Source organism: Eurytemora carolleeae, unplaced genomic scaffold, assembly GCF_000591075.1.
Source record: "Eurytemora carolleeae unplaced genomic scaffold, Eaff_2.0 scaffold9, whole genome shotgun sequence".
NCBI lineage: Eukaryota > Metazoa > Arthropoda > Copepoda > Calanoida > Temoridae > Eurytemora > Eurytemora carolleeae.
In genome coordinates this window covers 608,855-626,239 of record NW_019396095.1, presented here as the reverse complement: position 1 = coordinate 626,239, position 17,385 = coordinate 608,855, and the positions used below count along the sequence as shown (strand labels likewise).

The window sequence follows — 17,385 nt, the reverse complement described above, 5'->3', positions numbered from 1 at the left end:
TTTGATTTAGTATAGTAATACCTAATGAGAAAGCTGTAATCTGTAAGAGTTTCGTCTGCTATGTTTACAATTTGTTTTTTTATGTTTTGACTGCATACGGTTGTACTTAGTTAAACAAGAAAATTGCAGTATACAAACAGAGTAAACTTGTCCGTCTTCACTGTTCATCGTGCGGAGCCATTATAGACACATCTTTACAGTCTTTTACCGTTTTCATAAAATAAACTCTAGCAGACATAATAATATTATTGCTTTTGAAATTAGGTATTATAATGCTATAATTCATAACAAAGACGATATCGAATTCGTCACTGAATTCCCATGTTTTTTGGGACACCCTGTATATAGTTCAAATGAGTAAATAATGTGATGTTTGAACTACAGGAAATGACGTCATGGTCAGAAGTTAGAATGAACAATAGTTCAAACGATCAATTGTTCAAATGATCAATAGTTCAAACGGCAGTAGTTTAAATGCGGATCCACCTCATCCACCTATGGAACATATAGATCCACCAAACTTTCTTACAAAACTCTATGTCTTTAAATGTCGTCGTATAATTTAGACTTGTTTGTAATTGAAATAAATCGAAGTATACTAATTCAACTCAATTGTTCCGAGAGTATAACAATTTCGCCGAATTGAATTTTTAAAGATTTTTTAAACAAAAAAATAAATTTCTACTTGTAGACATGACAATTTGTCCAATCTATCCATTTGATAAATAATGGCCTTCACTCTGTTCCTGGTTGGTAATTTCTTGCGGCATTTTCAAGTACAAAGCCGGTTTTTACCCGGGATACCGCGATATCAGCTCCTTGGCGGTAAAAGGCATCAGTTAGCCAAGAAAACTCATTATTTTTAATGTTTTGGAAAGGTTTGGCGACTTGTTTCTTTCTTATTTACATGCTGTCAAATACCATTTGATTTCTGCCATATTTTTTCATAGTTTGAAAACGTTTGTTTACATCTCTTTCAATCAGTTTTGATTACAGAACGGCTTTGTGATGAAAATGGCTGATAAAGAAGGAGGCGAAACTTTTGATGAAGCTGTAGAGGAGAGAGTGATCAATGAAGAGTATAAGGTCTGCAACACATTAGATAATTCATGTCACAAATGCAGGGAATGCACAAGTGTTGTTGTTTTCTTCAGGGTGGTAAACATCGTGTAAGATAGGACACAGTTCTAAATTAGGATTTAAGGGAGTGTAAGGATAAAATTGATCTAATTGATAAATTTAATTTTGTTCCAAAAGGCAAATTCAGGGTCACCCTCATTAACCATATTATGCATCTTCTGAGTTCTGATAGGACTGATCATTTTTCTTTCGGTATATTCCTAGAGAACGATTTTTGGACCCCCCCCCCNTTTAGAATTAATCCACCATTTTCTTTTAACTGTTTTTATTTAGAAATAATCCACCATTTTCTTTTAATGGTTCATATATTTAGCTGCCAAGTATCGCAAGTACAAAGTGCAGAATGACCTGGACGGATTACCAAACTACAGCGGGCGGTCAGCCCAGCTTTGGAGGTTTGCCCGGGATGCTGTTCTAGGTAGTTTAACTTTAATAGGTTTAGGGGGGGGGGTCCAAAAATCGTTCACTAGGACAGACCCTTTCTTTCTTTCACTCAATATTTGTTTATTTTCCTCTGAAAATCATTATTTTCTTAAATTCAGTAAAGAAAACTTAAAAAATCTTTCTAAATTTCTCTCATTTTCACTTCAGAAATGTGCCTTTTTTGCCTCAGATTGAGCTATAAACAAATACGAGAATGGATGCTGTGTACATATAGTCAAACTAAACTTGCAACATTTCTGAGTTTGTTAACTTCTGACCCCGATATCTACTACAAACTTATAAACAAAAAATAAAAGATTCCAGGGAAAAATAATTTATAGATGATTTAAATAAACGGAAGTCTTTGTCAGTTGACTTAACCGATGAAAAAAAAAAATTTCAGGAGCTAACTCGCTGATTTGAGCGAGAAGTTTTTTCTACTTTATTTTAGACGAGAAGTCTATTCCAGATCTCAGAGTTGTTAAATGTTAATTTAAATCTTATATAAAATAGAGAGTAAAATGCGAGATGCATTTTGTAAATTTTTGTGTATTTTTTAATATTGTTTCTACATGCATAAATTTTACGTAAATTTGTAACATTTTGTGTTCATTAAAAGTTTAAAAGAGAGAGATTTGGGCAAAATTATAAATTTAGGTTTCAACACATTAAAAAAAAATGAAAAAACTTTCCTTTGATGTTCAATTTTTTCAGTTTTTCCCATAGATTAACTAAAATCATGCCCCCCCCCCCTCGAAAGTTTTGACCTTTGTTGTGTTTTAGATCTGGAAGAAGAATACCCCGTTCCTTTATGACCTTGTGATGACCCATGCTCTTGAATGGCCTAGTCTCACGGCGCAGTGGTTGCCTGATGTCACACGACCAGAGGGAAAAGTAAGATTGTTTATTATTTATCAATCATAAGTCTTTGATTGGATGAATACCAATTCCTCAATTTTTTGTTGCTATGTGATAAGGAAACTTGACGATATAAATATACAAGCAAAGTATTTGATAGGATAATCGAACAATTTATAAAACAGCAAGTTAAAGCCAATTTTGATTTTGGTCTTTGTCGCATAGTGTTTAGCACTGATTGAAACAAATATCAAATTAAACTTTGGTTTGTTGGTGGATGAAAACTTTTTAATTGTCATTTATTCATATTATTTTTCCGGGTTACGTGTTTTAAGTGTTCTGTACTGTACCAACCATAGGACTGATTTTAGTATTTTTTAAGGATTACTCTGTTCACCGATTGATCCTCGGGACGCACACATCTGACGAGCAGAACCATCTTCTAATTGGTTCCGTACAGCTACCTAACGAGGACGCACAATTCGACTCCTCCCACTACGACAACGAGAAGGGAGAGTTCGGAGGGTTTGGTTCCGTCAGCGGTAAGATCGAGATTGAGATCAAGATCAACCATGAGGGAGAGGTGAACCGTGCCAGGTATATGCCCCAGAACCCCTGCGTTATTGCGACGAAAACCCCGTCAAGTGACGTGCTTGTTTTCGACTACACGAAGCACGCCAGCAAACCTGATCCCAGCGGAAAGTGTCAACCCGACCTCAAGCTCCGAGGACACCAGAAGGAAGGATATGGATTATCCTGGAACCCGAACCTGAACGGACATCTTCTCTCCGCTAGTGACGATCATACGATCTGTCTCTGGGATATCAACGCAACGCCACAGGTTCTTTATTCCTTTTTGCATTTGGTGTGTATTTGTGTGTGTGGTGGGGGTGGGGGGTCATGTTGGAATGCAGGAACTAAACCTAATCTAAATTTTAAATTAATATAGATCATTATTAGAATATATAAGACAGTCTGGGGGTTCCACCTTGGGTTCCCCCTTGGTTTCCCTTTCAGATTGATGATTGATTGATTGACAAGAACTTTTAAGACTCCCAAGAAATTAAAAGGCCCAACATTCAATGGTTGGGAAAGATCATTTAGCGATAACGCATTTAAATATAAACTTTTATATCTGCATAATGACCGATAAAAATAAGAATTCCAATGCACATGAAACGCAACATATTGACAGTGATCCATTTTTCTTAAAAAAGATCATTTTCAAGCTACTTTCAAACAAAAAACTTCTGCTGTCCTGTCAAGCTTTAAATAGAAAAAAATGTCTTCAATATCGTCTTCATTTTCTAGAGTTTTATGGGTTCCGTTTAATTCATATTTGTAACTTGAGGAAATGTTCTAGGAGAACAAGATAATCAACGCCAAGACCATCTTCACTGGACACACTGCTGTAGTTGAGGATGTTGCCTGGCATCTGCTTCATGAATCTCTATTTGGAAGTGTAGGAGACGACCACAAGCTGATGATCTGGGATACAAGGAGTGCTGTATCCAACAAACCCAGCCATACTGTTGACGCTCACCAGGCTGAGGTAACACACTTTCTCATCCCTCTTTATCAGTGTTGAAGTGAAAATTGGAGTGTTGAGACATCTTTTGGTAAAATCGGTATATTTTTGAGAATTACCTTAGAACACTTAGACAGTAGACAGTAACGTGTACTCTAACTTCTAAACCCTATTTCTTTTCAAACTGACAGCAGAGTAAAGGACTACGACATCAGTTTGAATATAAATAGAGACTAAAAGATTGTTAAGTTTCTTTAATTTTCAATTGTCAATATAATTGCAACCGGGTTAAATCCTTATTACACTTTTTTTTGTTATGGGAACTGAACTCTAATTTTCTAATCCCCCTTTCTTTGCCACCCTTCGATATTCAGGGTGTCCCAATAAGCATGAGAATTATGTGACTACTTTAATCGTCTTTGACTTCCATCTTTATAACAAAACAAGACATTTATATATAAATATGTTGTCTATAGCCGGCCAAACGGCTGGACCGATTGGGCTAAAAAAAAATTAAAACCTTTTTTGTTTTATTTTTTTTTCACGGGCAACGCCGGGCCCTGCAGCTAGTAGTTAATAAAGAGTTTATCATTGATATTACATAATGCTTTATTCTCTTTTCTAAATTTCGTTCTTCCTTGTATTTTTAGAATTGACCGAAAATATTATACATTTGAACACAGTTAATTGGATTCTTGACAAATTTTGATAGCTTAAACAATTTTAAAGATAACGAGATGTAAAAATGGTGTACTGAGAAGATTTTTATGTATTTATTTTATCTGTGGTCCTTCAAAATTGTGTTTTTTAAGTAATGCCATGGCAACTTAAAGAAGACCAAGCACAATAACCAAATTTTAAGACGTCAGTTTGAACATTAGAAAATTAGAGAACATACAACCTCCCCCCCCCCCTCATAACACTTGAAATCATAACATTTAGGTGAACTGCTTGAGTTTCAACCCCTACAGTGAGTTTATCCTTGCTACTGGAAGTGCAGACAAGACTGTTGCACTCTGGGATTTAAGGTATATTTACAGCAAACCTAATAATCACAGTTTCATTTCCTGTTCGTATAATCAACCAGATTTGATTTTGCAAGAGAGAGCTTAAAATGTTTTTAAAATAAAAATTATTGGTAAAGTTTAGTTCTCATTTTGGGACTTGAAAGTATGTTTTTAAGAGGAATTCCCCCCCTTTTAAATTTTTTTTTTAAAGTTTCTTATTTTTATTTAAACATATAAAACTCTTCTATTAAAATTGTTCAGGAACCTAAAGCTGAAACTTCACAGTTTTGAATCACACAAAGACGAGATCTTCCAAGTTCAGTGGTCTCCCCATAACGAAACCATCCTCGCTTCAAGGTAGGGTTAAAAAGGATCCGATCAGGAACATTTTGGGTTCCTGGATACGGATCCAAGGGGCAATATTTCGGGTTCCTGGATACGAATCCAATGGGCAATATTTCGGGTTCCTGGATACGGATCCAAGGGGCAATATTTCTGATTCCTGGATACGAATCCAAGGGGCAATATTTCGGGATCCTGGATACGAATCCAAGGGGCAATATTTCGGGATCCTGGATACGAATCCAAGGGGCAATATTTCGGGTTTCTGGATACGGATCCAAGGGGCAATATTTCGGGTTCCTGGATACGAATCCAAGGGGCAATATTTCGGGATCCTGGATACGAATCCAAGGGGCAATATTTCGGGTTCATGGGTACGGATCCAAGGGGCATTACTTCGGGTGGATGAATACCAATTCCTCAATTTTTTGTTGCNGGTTCCTGGATTCAGATCCAAGGGGCAATATTTCGGGTTCCTTGATACGAATCCAAGGGGCAATATTTCGGGTTCCTGGATACGAATCCAAGGTGCAATATTTCGGGTTCCTGGGTACGGATCCAAGGGGCAATACTTCGGGTTCTTGGATACGGATCCAAGGGGCAATATTTCCGGTTCCTGGATACGAATCCAAGGGGCAATATTTCGGGATCCTGGATACGAATCCAAGGGGCAATATTTCGGGTTCCTGGATACGGATCCAAGGGGCAATATTTCATCCATAACCTCCGTACTCAACTGAGCACAAATCTCACCTGTTAATAAATAAGAAATAATGGATAACTTCCTTTATAATATGCAGTGGTTAAATGCAATCGTTAAAAAAAGTCAACAATACCCAGACATTCTATAATTTGATCTGAAATTCTTGTTAATCTTTCTAGAAAGAAAAAATGTTCTATTTGTGATTTTATGGTGATCTCTAAAAAATGTCCGTCCACTTCTCAATAATGTTTGCCCACTTCTCAATCATGTACGTCCACTTCTCAATCATGTACGTCCACTTCTCAATCATGTACGTCCACTTCTCAATCATGTGCGTCCACTTCTCAATCATGTGCGCCCACTTCTCCATCATGTGCGCCCACTTCTTAATCATGTGCGTGTCCACTTCTCAATCATGTGCGCCCACTTCTCAATCATATGCGCCCACTTCTCAATCATGTGCGTCCACTTCTCAATCATGTGCGTCCACTTCTTAAAAATGTGCGTCCACTTGTAAACTTATTGACACTCTGGACGGGGTTATAATTGTTTTTATTTCTAGTGGAACCGACCGGAGGCTGCATGTTTGGGATCTATCCAAGATAGGAGAGGAGCAGACTGCTGAGGATGCAGAGGACGGTCCTCCAGAACTTCTCTTCATCCATGGAGGACACACAGCTAAGATCTCAGGTTGGAATTTTTTCCCTTTCAAGTAAAAGATTTGCGAAGATTCTGGAATCTTGAAAGTTTCTATACTTTTTCTCCCCAAAAAATAAATCTTTCATGATGCATATTTAAACCTAAAAGATAGTTTTCCAGAACCTAATTTTTTTCTTTGTAGAATTTATGTTCAATATATTGAAACTAAAATTAAATTTGATTTAAATAAACCAAAGAACATTTGATGATATATGAATTGAAAAATAACTGGTTTATCCCAGTTTTCTTCTAGAACCGGAATTGAAGATACTAAAACAATAATTGCCAATTTTATTGATATCTATTAATGATATTTCCGTTTGCTCAAAATCTATGAAATATCAACTTAAAATTGATTTTTTGCCGATAGCATTGTACGATGAAAATCCAGAGAAAAATTATCCAAAGAACATTCGATAAGTTTCGTAAAAATTTTGTTTAAAATTTTGTTTGATTAATCTTAGATTTCTCCTGGAACCCCAACGATCCTTGGGTGATATGCAGCGTTAGCGAGGACAACATTATGCAGGTAGATAACAATCATGCTGTAGTTGTAACCATTGCTCCATAGTTGCGTATATCGGCACGGATATTAGTTGTGAAGTTAGTTATAACTGTTTCATTGATCCGCGTACTTCCTGAAGCCTACTCAAGTATTACATCACCTTGGCCTATTTGATTGTTGGCAGATTTGCATGTTATAGCATTCAACGTAATGACCTCCAACAACGACTGTAATTTAATACCACCTGTAGGACTGTCAGAATAACGATCATCATCATTCATCACAGCACAATAAATAATCTTGATAGGAAGCTATAAAATGGAATGAATTATAACCTCATTTATTCTTAACGTTGGCCGCTAGGAAATATATATTCATTTTTAATACATTTATGTTAAGCAAATTGCGGGAAATATATATATATATATTATATCTTGAAATATTTAGGTTTGGCAGATTGCGGAGAATATATATCATATCTTGGATAGATTTAGGTTTGGCAGATGGTGGAGAATATATATTTTATCTTGGATATATTCAGGTTTTACAGAATGCGGAGAATATATATTATATCATGATCTATTTAGGTTTGGCAGATGGCGGAGAATATATACAATGACGAGGAGCCTGATACACCCGCTGCTGATAATTTTCCCATTACTCTCACACTTAATATTATAAAATCCCCCGTATTCAAGGCATTGTTTTTGCTCTCAAAAATAAAGTCTCTTTACATTAATTAAATAACATGTTATAAAGCTATTTTGGGAAAATTCTGAAAAATCTCCCATTCCGCCTTGTAAAAACTTGATTTTGTTGCCCAGATTAAGCTTGCCTGCATCTCCGATCATTCTACAACTTCTCTCCTGGATTATTTTTATATTTGTAATCGTATTCATTATCCCGAGAAAATATGAGGCCCGTAAACAATATTATTTTTATTTCTTTCGACTTGAGCATCGGGAAAACACGCTTCTCTTACTTATTTTGTGAATGGTTTATTCAGTATTAGTGGAACCTTTAATTATAATAATTTCAGATTTGTGTAAACCCTGGTATCCCGGCCCTGTAGGGGTTACAAGGATACAGCAATATGGGAGGATTCACGAGTAAGCACTGGGAGGAGATGACGGAGATGGAGGCTGCACAGCAGGGTATTAAAAAGGAGGTATGACCCCCCCCCCCTCATTTATATATTTATATAAAGGTGTTCTTAGATACATATCAAGAGACCATGGACCATTAGAACCTACTTATTTTCTAAATTCATTCTCCAATGTGTGACGTAAAATCGTAACTCTACATTTGCCTTGTTAATACTTTCAGTTACTAAGTTTATGATAAAAAATTAGCATAAAAGACCGAATATTTAGCAAAAATCATTTTTTAGCTATATCCGAGACTGAATTTAATGAATTTGAGCCAGGTCACTAAACTATCTAACGTCGATTGAAATACTTACTGTAGTTTTGATCGGAGGTTTTATGGACAAATCTTGAATCACCGATTCAAGACACGTGGTTGAACCGTCTCTAGACCTGGTTCAAATTCATTAAGTTCGGTCCCCAGATTTATTTTCCAAATACATGAGATGGATCCTGGAGGATGACCTGCATCAAAATGAAAAGTGATATTATTTGATTTACCGATTATAATGTTAAGGAGAACAAGGAGAGGCTTAGTTTCCGTGATAAATTGCGAACCCGTATCCTCAGATCAGATCCTAGATCCTGTTCAGATGGTTTAGATAGAACTCCCATAGCTGTAGATAGACCAGGAGCAGAGTGTGAAACCCCAGTTCAGGTAGGATTGATTGATTTGTTATGTAGTTAGTTGATTTGTTATATAATTGATATGTTAAATAGTTGATTGATTTGTTATATAATTGATTTATTTGTTATATAATTGATATGTTATATAGTTGATTTGTTAATTGATTGATTTTTATATAGTTGATTGATTTGTTATAAAGTTTATTGATTTGTTATATAATTAGATAAGATAAAGTTTATTGCTAAAATAAATGTATCTGTATACAGATAGTTTACAATCACAAAATTGATGATTATATTAACAGTACAAGCATAAAGCAATTAGGTGGAAAATAGCTCTTGGCTGTTTTGATTATTTTTTCCACCTAATGTTAGTAATAATAACAAAATATTTCAATTAAATAGATTTAAATGATTGATTTGTTATATAATTGATTGATTTGTTATATAGTTGATTGATTTGTTATATAGTTGATTGATTTGTTATATAATTGATTGATTTGTTATATAGTTGATTGGTTTGTTATATAATTGATTGATTTGTTATATAGTTGATTGATTTGTTATATAATTGATTGATTTGTTATATAGTTGATTGGTTTGTTACATAATTGATCTGTTATATAATTGATTGATTTATTATATAATCAATTGATTTGTTATATAGTTGATTGGTTTGTTATATAATTGATTGATTTGTTATATAGTTGATTGGTTTGTTATATAATTGATTGATTTGTTATAAAATTGATTGGTTTGTTATATAGTTGATTGGTTTGTTATATAATTGATTGATTTGTTATATAATTGATTGATTTGTTATATAAATAGACCCTAGTAGACCCTAGATCTCCTGGTGGTGGAGTGGATAGGACTCATATAGTTTAGTAAATAGTTTCCTATATCTAGGTGAAGACAGTATCCCTATTAGACCCTAGATCTCCTGGTGGTGGAGTAGATAGGACTCCTATAGTTTAGTAAATAGTTTCCTATATCTAGATGAAGACAGTATCCCTAGTAGACCCTAGATCTCCAGGTGGTGGAGTGGATAGGACTCCTATAGTTGTAGAAGATGAAGGGGTCAGGAGACGGGTTCTAATGCAACAAGAATGTGATACTCCAATCAGGTAAATATTAAACCATCACTTTATTGTATCTCTTTTATAACTTGTAAAGATAGGTTCTACAAGAAGTGGACAAAAATTACATTTTTTTCTCTCTAACAAACAGCAACATCAAAAACACTAGTCGTACCGACATACATGTAAATTGTACAAGCTATAAGGCGTTGTTTCATTCTTGGTCTAGTAAAGTCACTACTAGTTTGAAACGTGGATAGTAGGACCCCCTTTAAAGCCTATTTTAATAATTTTTTGAAATCCCTGGATTAAAACTAACATCTTTCTCTTTAATACCAATTTATTAAAACATCTACTTGGGGGGGGGGGGGATGATTAAGCTGCCAAAATTCCAGAAGAAAATTTAAGCATTTTTGAAGTGTTTTCCTTATACTTATACATATAATTCTGCTAAAAAATAGCATTATACATATAATAATAATAATAAAAAAATAGCATAACATGTCTTGAAATATTTCTTTTTTAACCAACCATATTTTAGAGGACAGATACCTCCAGCAATAACAATCCCTGGATCTGATAGGACAATTGATCCATTGATCATTGATTCCGGAGAGTATGATCCTAGATCACCCAGCAATCTTCAACCTAGAACACCGATCACCTCGACTCCTGCACTAGATCTCATCACTAAACAAAGGTAGAATTATTTTTATTTTTATTTTTATTTTTACTTTATACTTGAGAAGTAATTCTCCATCTTCAAAATAGGAATGTTTAGAATATCTTGATTTCTTCATGCTATTTATCAGATGTAGATTCAGTTTTTCTCAAATCAGCAGCCACTCCATTCTCAATGGTTCTTATCATACAGTTGATAAAACTGAATTGTATTTTTTGCATGTTTAACATCATAGGGTAAAGTATTTCATAGGACAATAACTCTGTGTGAGAAAAAATTCTTTCTAATCTCCAGTTTATTTTATTCAGAGAACGGTGCTTTTTAAACGTCCATAATTACCCCCTCATCCCCAGAGTTGAGCAAGGGCGGGGGGAATTTTAGAACATAATTATCCTTTAGCATTAATGTGAGCAAGAACAAACCAGGATGGAGAACTTGTTCAAACTTTTAACTGTTGTGAATCGGAATATGTCACTTTAAATAGAGGGTCATAGTCCCTTTAACGAAAACATATTTTGTGGAAAGATTAAAATGTTTGTTTTGTGATAATGTAAAATTTTTCTGTTTTAGTTCTAACTACGATACTCCGCCCACCGTGGACTTGTCGGATTTGAAGGTGGAGACAGAGAGACGAGTTGATAAAGGACAACCCAGTCATATTCTACAGAATAAGTTTAAATCTGCGCTCTCTACTCTTCCATACTCGGATCCTTCTACCCCAGAAGCTGCAGGTACTTACCGACTTGATACTTGAAGAGCAGTGCGTAGGATCCGGATCCGCATCAAAATTAAATGGATCCTAAGCACTGTTGGAGAGTTTATTTTTCATTTTCCATCTAGGAATGTTGAGAATATCTTGATTTCTTCATATGTGGCCTCCTATAGATCTGAATCGAATTCTTTGCATGTTTTACATCATGGGGGGGGGAGAAAATATTATTTGAGTAATATACTCTATTCTCAATCTCTGTGCTGTACACTCTTTAGTGTACACTGTGTACGCTACAGTGTACACTGTCTAAAATAGTTTTCCGATCAGGGAAGAAATCAAATACCCTCGGGAGGGGAGGGGAAAGATTTTTGCGGTTATTATTTGGATTCTTTTTTAATCAAAGCAAGTTGTAATTTTTTTTAATTATTATTAAATTCTGTTTTAATTAATTCAGTTTCTCAATTTTTTTTGTGTTTATTAATTGGATCACATTTTAATCAATGAAAACTACTCAATTCATTATTTATTGTGATTATTATTGGACTCTGTTTTAATAAATGCAAGTTCCACTATTCTATATTTTCAGGAGACCTGGATAGTTCGGATCTGAGCTTAAAGAGCAGCAATGATAGTTCTCTTGTCATCTAAACCCTATGATTCCTCAAACTATTCTTGCCAAGAGAGTTATTTGTTGATCAGTTTCATTTCCCAAGAGATCAGGAGCTCACGGTTGCTTATATTCATGTTCTAAGGAGTCGAAAAAAAGTTGTTAAAAATTTATCATATCCCAGTTTAAAAGAATAAGTAAGAATTTAAAAAGTTTAACACTGAACCTGAAGCAAGCAGTATTTGTAATGGACCCGCTTGGGATCAAGTGAAATATATTTACCCCTGTTTTTTATATAAGGCGAAGGCTCCGATTTAAAATATGAATATTTTTTTTGGAGAGTATATTTACCCCTGAATGCCCTAAGAATCCCCACTCCCTAGCACCCACCACCCACCACCGGTCATTCCAATCACCCGTCGTCCGCGTAAATATTTATGATATATATATATAAATAGTGTTTTTTAAGATCATAACTCAGTTTACAATGTCTTAATATCATGGAAGGTTCAGAGATAAACGTTACAAATATATCAAGGGATACAGTCATTACAAATGTTCAAAATAAGTCAAGAAGTTCAGTTATCGAATGTGGATTTAAAATACCGTATACAGATAAAGTTCGTCATCTTGACACTGAAAAATCAAAAAAACGACCCAATGTTTTGGTTACTGAAAGCGTAAAAAAACGTCCCAATGTTTTGGTTGATGAAAACGTAAAAAAACGTCCCAATGAAACTGAATCATTCTATCACCGGAGTATTAAAACCGGATTTTTCGATTTACATAGGTAAATATTTTAATTTTATATAATTATAAATAATATAAATCATCCAAACGCCATATAATACTTTATAACGATATCATGTATACATAAGTGTATATCTTTGCAACATGATTCTATATAACTTATATATATATATATAAGAAGATCTTGTTCGTGTAGATATTTCAATTTAACAAATCTAAAAAAAAATTAAATTGATATATCTACACGAACCTGATCCTGACAAGAGAAGAAATCACATCTTACTACAGAAAACATGGAGCTCTAAAATGTACTATAGCAGTCAAAGTAGCTTTTACTCGAGAGGATGATTCATCAGTTTATGTATATTTTTGGTAAGAAATTAATAATTTATGTTGTATCCTAGACTGTTCTTGATAAGAGTGAACAGTCCCATGAATACAAGCGGATGCCAGAGCAGTCAGTACAGCCCGAACCTTAGAAGAGTAGACACATAACCATACACGTCAGTCTGCCACTATCATTCCGGGACTTGTACGACATACAGCGAGAACCCACTTGAACGAGCTACCCGGAAGAAGATGAATTTAGTACCCAACAGACCTTGCTCCTCTAGTCAGTGGGAATGCTCCCATTGTCACTGCCCCAGCTTCAGAGAATGGAGAAGCAGCTGAGGACATAGTAGAGAACAAGGATGATGGTGATGTACTGGAGGATATATTGGAGATACTGCAAAACGTCCTAAATAACTTGGAGGATCTTCATTAGGAGGTTACAGACCTCCGACGCCCCACTCCTGGGGGCGCAGGCTCCTAACAGCCCCCTGTAGTCCCTCGTATTAATGTATGAGACACAGGGAGGGCTTGGGAGTTAGAGTACAACCTGTACCTGAACTCAAGTAGAGATGAGATCAGTACTAGGTTGTCCAACCAGGTGGTAGATCTGCTCCGGATCATGCAGGAGCAGGTCAGCCAGCAAACCTGGAATGAAAGAGATAGAGAGCTGATTGATGGGCTGAATAATATATCAGTCATGCACACAAGACTTGGTAAATTAACCAAGAAAGTGCTCAAAGATCAAGCTAAGAAACCTAATATATAAAGGGATCATGGCTGGTCGTTAAACCATCTAATAGTCTCTATATTGTGATTATGTATACATTTATGAATATATGTAAATAAATGTGATCAGTATACAAAAATAAATATCCAACAACATTTTGGATCGGTTAATATTACAGAAAACTGGTATCTTGCAGATATTATGAACTTCATTAAAGATACTAAAGAAAACCTTCCTACAGAACTTTCTAAAATCGTTTTGAATAAAGACTTTATCTGGAATGAACAAACATCAGAAATAGGTGTATTAAGATTACAACCAAAAGTTTTAAAGTTAAAAGCAATTAACTATCAAAATATTAAAAATTTAACTTCACGAGGGATTAAGAGCTCCATGAAAGGTCCGATTAAGATAATTAAAAAAATTCTTGATAAAATTTTCAATCACTTACTTTTTTATATTGAGGAAACTTTTCAATCCCAATTTGGAATGCTTTCACCATCAGTAACAGGTGTAAATGAAGCCATGGAAAGGATTAAAAATTCAAAAACAGGACTATGGGGTAGATCAATTGAATTAGAAGGGGATTTCAGTGACCTCTATTCAAACTGTAATAAAAATTTGTTAACTGAATGTGTGGAAAAAGCATGCCGTTACACTAAATTACATGAGTCAACTTGTTAGTACATGAAACTTCTTATTGATAACATAATGACACACTCATATTTTAAGGAACCAACAGGTTTATTTAAAACTTTAAAAGGCTTTTGTAGTATTCTCGCACTACTAAACTTATGCAATAAATTAGCAACTCAAATTGGCACTTTGATTAGATTTTACTTCAAGTTATTTTACTTGTTTATCTATCATCTGTGCAACCTGATGACATTGCAGATCAGGTTATTCCTATCACTCGGGCCTAACCCTCATGCGCCGTCTATATCTTTGCAACCTGGCATTACTATAGTAGAAACCAGAGGAAGAGGGAGAGGAGGGAACAACTTGCGGCCAGCAGAGTAGCGAATCCAGTTAGGAATTCAACTCCTGTCCAGCCCCCTGCTGCAGCAGGGGTAGGAAGCCCCAAGCCCATGGTAGCTCAACCTACAGGACCGGTAGCAGCTGAAGCGGGGCTCAGCTCAAACACTCACCCTGGAACTGAGCATGGTAAAGTGGAAAGTGAATCCGTAGCAAACCACTCAGGTTATCACACTGGTGATTATTCCCGGCTCAGGGCTAACCAGCTGGCCCTTCGAAACCAAAATAACTTGTCAGCTGAGATGATGCTGAACAATGTGAAGAAGTTGGTTAATTATGTATACAGCTTCACTAAAGTGTTGGCGTCTCCTGACCCTGGAGCTGATTTCGAGGTCGTCAAAATGTGGCGCTACACAAATAATGGCGCGCAAGTTATTGCCGGAGGCAATATGTTGAACGTCGTCATTGAGATCTTATTCTTTTTCAAAGCTTTTGGAAATCCGGTAGAGGGTGACAAGTTCATTTCCCCCGCGCTGGATTGTATAAAGTTGCACCATAGTCTGGTGAGAGGCAAATTTCTCAGAGCTGGGTAGAAGATAAGATCGTTCAACTCCCTCCAGAGACGATTATTGCCAAGCTAGAAGCTGTAACTTAGTCAGAAACTTGGGCAATTCTGAGGAAATTTCTAAACGTCCTGGATAACGGTGGGCAGCTGACAGCCAGGTTGCCCCAGAGCGTATTTCAGCCATGTTACAGGTTTATTGGTAACAGTGGTGAACCCCGTTCACTCTGTGATGTCTTTAACCTGTGGATGTTGACGCGGTATAATAGAGCGTTAAACACCCTAGTCATGTACGTCCAGCGCCCTCACACGCCTTTGCTGGGCGTAAATCAGATCAATGCCCTTTTAAAAGGGACTGGAATATCACTAAACAGGTTCACCGGCTTTGCTCAAGCTGAGAGCAGAGTTGCACGGGGAAAGAATGATGATAGTAACTTTCCTTCCCCTACTGATCTTTTGAACTTGTGAAGACTACCATTGCCAGCACAAAACCAGGCAGAGGAAATCCAGCGATTGATTTCGCCGTTACTTGAGAAAATTGATCACTTAATTAATGTGCAGATCCAAACATCCCAGCAAATCAATGGGAGACTGTTAAGCGGCAAGAGGTAGTGAAATTATTCTTAGGATTAAAATGTTCGCAAATTTAGCAAGGAAAAATTTATTAAAAAATATTCTAAGATTTTTGCGGTTTAGAGACGACGTGTCCATACACATTACTGGATCTGATCTAGAGTTGTTTCAAGCCATGCAAATTATTGGATCAGGGTATCCCCCATGCATAATTTTTAATATAGAATCAAAAGTAATCCATGGAAAATTTCTAAATATAAGAATTTATAATAACCTGGCAACTCAAACACCCTACACAACTGTGCTCAGGAAAGGCCAAAATATATATAATATAATACCACCAAACTCAAATACACATCCTCGGTTCAAACAAATGGCAGGACTAGGTTATTTTAGAACTTTCAGAACTCATTGCAGTACTCAGAAAGAAATAAAAATCAACAAAAAAAGAAAATGGAGAAATTTAAAACAAGAAACAACAAAGAAGTTAAAAGGTTCTTATCTAAAACTACATATAACAGTATTTCAAGAAGACATGAATACATATTAAAAACATTCAAAGCATTCGAAATAGATCCACAGAAGTACTATCAGCCCATGGAAGTTTCCGGACAAAAACTAGAACAAATGATATTTACAGTAAAACAAATGCGTCAAAAACTAAACTTCTAAATAAATACACCAAGGAAACAATCAAAGGATTCATTGGAGTAACTTGAATTACGGGTAATTTTAATTATTTGAATTGGTGGGAGTGGTTGACATGGATCCTTTCTTTTAAATACTTAAATTTTGTTAGCAAAATAAAACCCTGCATGGGTCTAGTGCCAAGGGGCACTGGACCCATGCTTAAAAAAGGGTCCAGTGCCCCTTTGAGGAAGCACATTTTTTAGATTTAAATTTTAAGTTACAAATAAAACCTAAACTATTTCAGGGGATTCCGTTTCGTCCACTCTGACCCTCTTCAATCTTTACTACTTTGTAAATTATACAGGATACATTGCTAATTTTGACTGTTTTAACTAAGACTATGTAATTTTAAATTATTAATTTTATATTTACTTGAATAATCTAACCAAAGTTCCATTCCTATAATTATTTAAATAACTCCAATCAAAGTACGAGCCTCTTTAAAACCTAGGATGATCATTTTAGGAAAGTTTGTTAAACGGGACAATTCAAAAATTTATCATCTAACGAGTTTGGAATTTTGAGTTTCGATAAACCAGTTGTGGGCCATGATAAGCTGGGAGCTGCCGACCATAGCAGTGTTGATCAGGATGCACGGTTCGAGCCAATCCTATCCATCTTCGGGACTGAGTCCTACTGACTATATACTTTTAGTTATAGTATTATTAAAAAATTAATCTAATGAGAGCATATTTATTACTTTGGGTGTTAAATGCTG

At 35.5% G+C, this 17,385-nt stretch overlaps 2 protein-coding genes across 2 annotated transcripts; both read left to right on the top strand.

The window, feature by feature from the left end:
• The first annotated feature begins 973 nt into the window (after positions 1-973).
• On the top strand, positions 974-8,245 carry LOC111694784 (histone-binding protein RBBP4). The gene is made up of 10 exons (XM_023463809.1): positions 974-1,086; positions 2,347-2,457; positions 2,804-3,262; positions 3,785-3,973; positions 4,892-4,977; positions 5,218-5,313; positions 6,564-6,691; positions 7,165-7,229; positions 7,793-7,853; positions 8,027-8,245. Exons 1-10 carry the CDS (start codon positions 1,009-1,011, stop codon positions 8,032-8,034), a joined length of 1,281 nt encoding a protein of 426 aa, XP_023319577.1. The 5' UTR covers positions 974-1,008; the 3' UTR covers positions 8,035-8,245.
• A 34-nt stretch (positions 8,246-8,279) lies between these two features.
• Positions 8,280-12,254, top strand: LOC111694785 (cell division cycle-associated protein 3). Its single transcript, XM_023463810.1, has 6 exons — positions 8,280-8,373; positions 8,868-9,008; positions 9,977-10,104; positions 10,598-10,756; positions 11,309-11,469; positions 12,037-12,254. Exons 1-6 carry the CDS (start codon positions 8,299-8,301, stop codon positions 12,096-12,098), a joined length of 726 nt encoding a protein of 241 aa, XP_023319578.1. The 5' UTR covers positions 8,280-8,298; the 3' UTR covers positions 12,099-12,254.
• The last annotated feature ends 5,131 nt before the right edge of the window (positions 12,255-17,385 follow it).